Here is a 5,000-nt window from a genome sequence, read left to right as displayed (position 1 = left end):
GAGGAGGGAGAGACATCGATTTCTCAACAGAGAGATCAGCATCTTGACAGAAAGAGACGAGAGAGAGCAACAGAGCCCCCCGCCCACACACACACACACACACACACACACATAACTTTGGTGCCATAAAAAGGTTCTTCCTTCTTCCATGTAGTCTGGTTTCTAAAAGAGTTTGGCTAAAATGTAAGTTCTAATAATAAAACTAAAATAGATCCATCTGTAAAATGTCCAAACTTGAACAGTACATCTGTTGAGGTCCTTGACTTCTCCTGACTGTCTTTCAAAAGTCCATGGTATTCCAGGACCTCCTTGACCGGTGGGAACCCCCCGTTGACAGAGACCAACAGCAAAGTGTGGTTCAATGTCTCTCTCTCAGCATGCCTCGGGGATTCTAACAACCCTAAAACCCCCGACAGGGACACGGAGGAGGACGGTGCCGTGGCTTCGTGTCGGTGTGGCTAACGAGGTGTGTGTGTGCGCGCGTGTGTGTGTGTGTGGGGAGGTCGTGGGCACCGGGGGAGCTGACACACCGTGGGGAGGGGGGTGGGAATTGGGAAGGGGCAGCCAGGGGTCACGCTGTAATTACACATCACAGTGGCCTGTGGTCAGTGGCCCTACTCACTTCCTCCGACTACAGTGCCTCAGCCAAAGAGGCAGAGATGGTGGGTGGAAGGCTGGAGGAGGAGGGAGTGGAGGGTTAGGAGAGCTTTGCGCTGCACTCGTGGGGAACTTTTGACATTGTATACAGTTCAATTACTTTTTCTTTTTTTTTCATTTTCCGCATTTAATCAGCCGATACGTTGATTCATTCGGAGCGAGTGGTGGACACTCTCACATACCGTGCGCGGTCCTGTGTGGGTGGTAGGTGCCGTAGAGGATGAGTGTAGCACGGAGCACGGCTCCGGATGCCTCTTCGTCGCCCGGCCTCGTACAGCCCATCACGCTGCCTTTGTGGTCAGTCACCTGGAAACGGACACATGAAGCACAAGGGCATCACTTCACCAAACCAACAAAAAGAGTGTTGTTATTATTATCGTTAATATCATTCATGGAGTCAATTATACAAAAATACGGTTCTACTTCAGGTCGAAGCCAAAGTTATCGTGTAACTACTTGGTCACAAGCGTTTCATACAAGAAACAAGTCTTTTAAAATGATACAGAATTACACTGCCAGCATATTTGAAGAAACTAAATGTTAAGGTTTGATCTTTTGAATACCTTTTCTCATATAATATTCTTTCATAAATCCCAAATAAACAGACTTGTCATATGCTCAGTGGTACCTCACAGAGTGTAACTTGGCATATGTGGGGAATTATAGAATACCTTATTGTAAAATCCTCATTTGAAAAAACTTCATTCTCTTTTTGGTGGATCAGCGTGAACTCCTTACTGTATTTATTCATCGTGTTCTTGTAAAGGCCCGTCTGAAGACAGGCGTTGCAAACTAGTTATAAATACTGTGGTATGTGGCGAGTGAGGCGTCCCAGATGCTGCCTCGTCTGTCTTCCACTACGACACGTTAAATAGGATAAAACGACCGATTGTCGTGCCCAATGCCCTTTTCTATTCACGCCACCGAGAGCTGATATCATGAAGTTTGATGCGATTCCGGTTATTGCGGCGGTGTGGACTCGAGACACTTCTCTTAGTGCTCGAGTCATGAATCTGAGTCATCCTGATTTCATTGAACTTTGACTTTTTAACGCCAATGACTTGTGAATTCTCTTCAATGTTTCGTTCTTGACCTGCACTGCTACACACACCCAAAAGGTGCGTTCGGCAGGTCAGACCATCAGACAGATTATCGCAATTAGAACATATGTATGAATCTCCCAGTCTTTTTGAAGTTGATCCCTTAAATAGTTCTGAATCACCTCCAGTATTTGGAGTATTTGGAGTATTTACTAGGGAAATATCTGATCTAAAAGTAAAAAAGCGACCTCTGCTGCTCATTAAAAAAAAGAAATGTCAACCTCACTTTGGCTTCTGTATGCAGACAACTACGTCACGTGGTACCCTGAAAAAAAAAGGTCAAAGACAGACTTCATTCCATATAAACGTCCTACATCTGCTAGATCAGCTGTCCAGCATGCATGTGTGTGTTGTGTGTGTTGTGTGTGTACTCTATAGATGTGTGTGAGTGCACCCAGCGGATCCAGAGGCCAGGCCCGGCGGCCCCCAGCCGAGCGCTGCATTGATTTGTTGTTAGTAAACAAACAGCTGGATGCTACAGGTGGATCGATACGCGCCTCGCATGCCCGCCAGCCTCCCAGCATGCCTTTCTACTGGGTAGACATGGCTCTCCGTTGAGCTGCGACCCCGCGGTCGCTTGGATACCTCATGAGTCAAATATTTTGAGTTGCCCGATTGTTTTTTTAAATTGAGCAGAAGTACACTTTTTAACATAAGTTTACTCTCCTGACCATGAGGTCTATAAATACCATTTCATTATACCATAACTCGACGAACTTCTAATTCTACGTCGAAGTAAAAGATCCCGTAGACATGTGTGGTGATGATGTCAGCCTAAAGTCCACCTTATGGTTTATGTTTAACTACAATAGAATGAAAAGTGTGAGAGCTCCAAGCAGAGACAAAACCGGGGCTTACAGGAAGGACGAATTAAACTGACTTTCGGACAAAAGAGAGACAAAGAAAATGAAAGGATTAGCAGAAGCACAGTAACAGAGGGTAGAGGGGAAGGATTTCAAAGCTAGGGAGAGAAACTACAAGGAGAGAAGAAAAAAAAAAGAGAGGTGGGGTGGGGGATTAGTGTTTGGGAAGAGATGGCAGGATATCCAAACGGGGGAGCGCCACAGAGACGAAAGTGAGACCCAGCGATAGGGGATGAGAGGGGAAAGGAATTCATCGAGAGATGGATGACACAGAGGCAGATAAACAGAGAGGAAAGGGGATGGACAAGAGGCGTACGTAGCCAATGAGAGGAAGACGGAGAACGCCATTGTTGACGACGACAGTTATAAAGGAGGCGAGTCTTAAAGACGGGAAACTTGACCACAATTGTTTGGAGAGGAAACTTTGAGATGGAATTTTGATGTCGGAGACAATGCCAATAAAGCTATATCTTGAATCCATTGGCGCTCTGCATTGACGGCTGCCCTGTGCCACCGTAGTCTACTGCTGCTGGACACCGAGCAGCAGGGACACAGTATTTAGCATTTAGCGTTTTCCACTAATTTCAGCACATTTTGCATATCTGGTAATAAGTAGCACACGATATTGCCATGGACATGCCACAGCTTCAGCAGAACTGTTAGTGGATTAGAGAAATGGATGAGGGCACGTGACTGGATGGCTGCTGGTGCAAATCTCCGGCCTGGCTGTGAATATGGATCCAGGAAAAAGTGAACCGGCGACATCTTCGTTAACTCGGCGGTAATGTACAGGTTATTAAATTACTAGCTAAGCGCTCACTGTTTTGTCGGTGACATCTGTTCAGCGTGACTCGTCATAGTAAGAGAAACACAGGTGTATAATAATTAATAACATTAACAATGCCTCGCGAGGAAGCATGCCACACAGCGGGGCCCTCAAACTGAAGAATTCAATCATTTTGACTATTTACACCTTAATTATTATTACATTTCTCTGTGACATGGCACAGAGAAAATGGCCTATGGTTCAATCTAAACATCAACTTTCACCTACTTTTCTATTCTGCCAAAGTCGTATAATAGGCTACGTCACTTCCTGCTCTACAGAACATTTTTTCTTGGGAAAGACTTACCTATGTTCGGGGTGCAACATAATAATAATATGAAACCAGTATTGACATTTCTAATCAAATCTGACTGTCTTACGTTGCACATAGCTCATTGCTAATATTTATAAAAAGATGAGTATTTAAAGTATCTGATACAAGAGTTATTAGTCCAAATGTGTCCTCAAGCCATTTTCCTTATCTTATTAGAAATTAGCTGTTTAAACATGACATATCAATAACAATAGCTGTTAACTGTTATTTTGTGCTAGTATTGGATATCTTTACATAAGACACTTATTGAACCAACACTGACAAACATTGAATGAAATTTTTTCATTAGAACAACAACCCATCACCTAGCAGACTCAGATACATAATTACAATCCTTTATGACCTGGCTATGAGACCAAATGACATAGATTAAATAGATACATATTATTACTTTCACTCCCTCAGAATGGAATATTTGGTCAACAAACTGATGTAAAATAAAACTAGAAAATAACACAGTGCTCAGTTTACTTTGAGGGAATAAAACCCTGAAAGGGAACCTGTGTGTGTGTTGGCTGTGTCGGTGCGGGCAGGAGAGTCAGATGGGAGGGGAGGAGGAGTCTTGCTGTGTCTACATATGTAAAGCAGCAGGGAAGCAGCAGTGTGTCAGACTGAGGCTCTGGCCCAACCTGGGCTCCTCGCTGATCCCTCCAACACATCAATCATCCAAAACAGGGCCATCATGGCCCCGTCGCATGCTGGGAGACACGCGCACACGCGGCTCGGCACGCACACACACACACACACACACACGCACGCACACACACGCACACACACACACACAGTGCAGCGTGCTTAAACACAAAGCGACTGAACAAACACACACACGGCGGTTGCACTCACACAAAGGTTTATTAATTGGAAACACGCGCGCACGCACACACAGCACAAATATGTATTGAAGTGCAAACACATGCATATACACTCAGCATATACAGTATCACAGTTGCATGCGCGCGCACACACACACACAGGGCAGCGTGCTTAAACACAAAGCGACTGAACAAACACACACACGGCGGTTGCACTCACACAAAGGTTTATTAATTGGAAACGCGCACGCACGCACACACACACACAGCACAAATATGTATTGAAGTGCAAACACATGCATATACACTCAGCATGTACAGTATCACAGTTGCACGCGCACACACACACACACACACACACGTAATTACACAAATGAACATTCGGCAACACTCACAGAGACGAACACA

General features: G+C 44.8%; 1 protein-coding gene across 1 annotated transcript in view; it reads right to left on the bottom strand.

Moving 5' to 3' along the window:
- The window catches only part of LOC117727952 (neuroendocrine convertase 1-like), a 142,524-nt gene that overhangs the window by 9,309 nt on the left and 128,215 nt on the right, over positions 1–5,000 (bottom strand). Inside the window, exon 18 of the mRNA XM_034528504.1 lies at positions 840–963. Coding sequence (XP_034384395.1) covers positions 840–963 — 124 coding nt within the window. The remainder of the gene's footprint in view (positions 1–839; positions 964–5,000) is intronic.

Source organism: Cyclopterus lumpus, chromosome 25 (genome assembly GCF_009769545.1).
Source record: "Cyclopterus lumpus isolate fCycLum1 chromosome 25, fCycLum1.pri, whole genome shotgun sequence".
NCBI classification, from domain to species: Eukaryota; Metazoa; Chordata; class Actinopteri; order Perciformes; family Cyclopteridae; genus Cyclopterus; species Cyclopterus lumpus.
The sequence above is the reverse complement of the archived record's forward strand: the minus strand, read 5'-3'. Positions and strand labels throughout refer to the sequence as shown.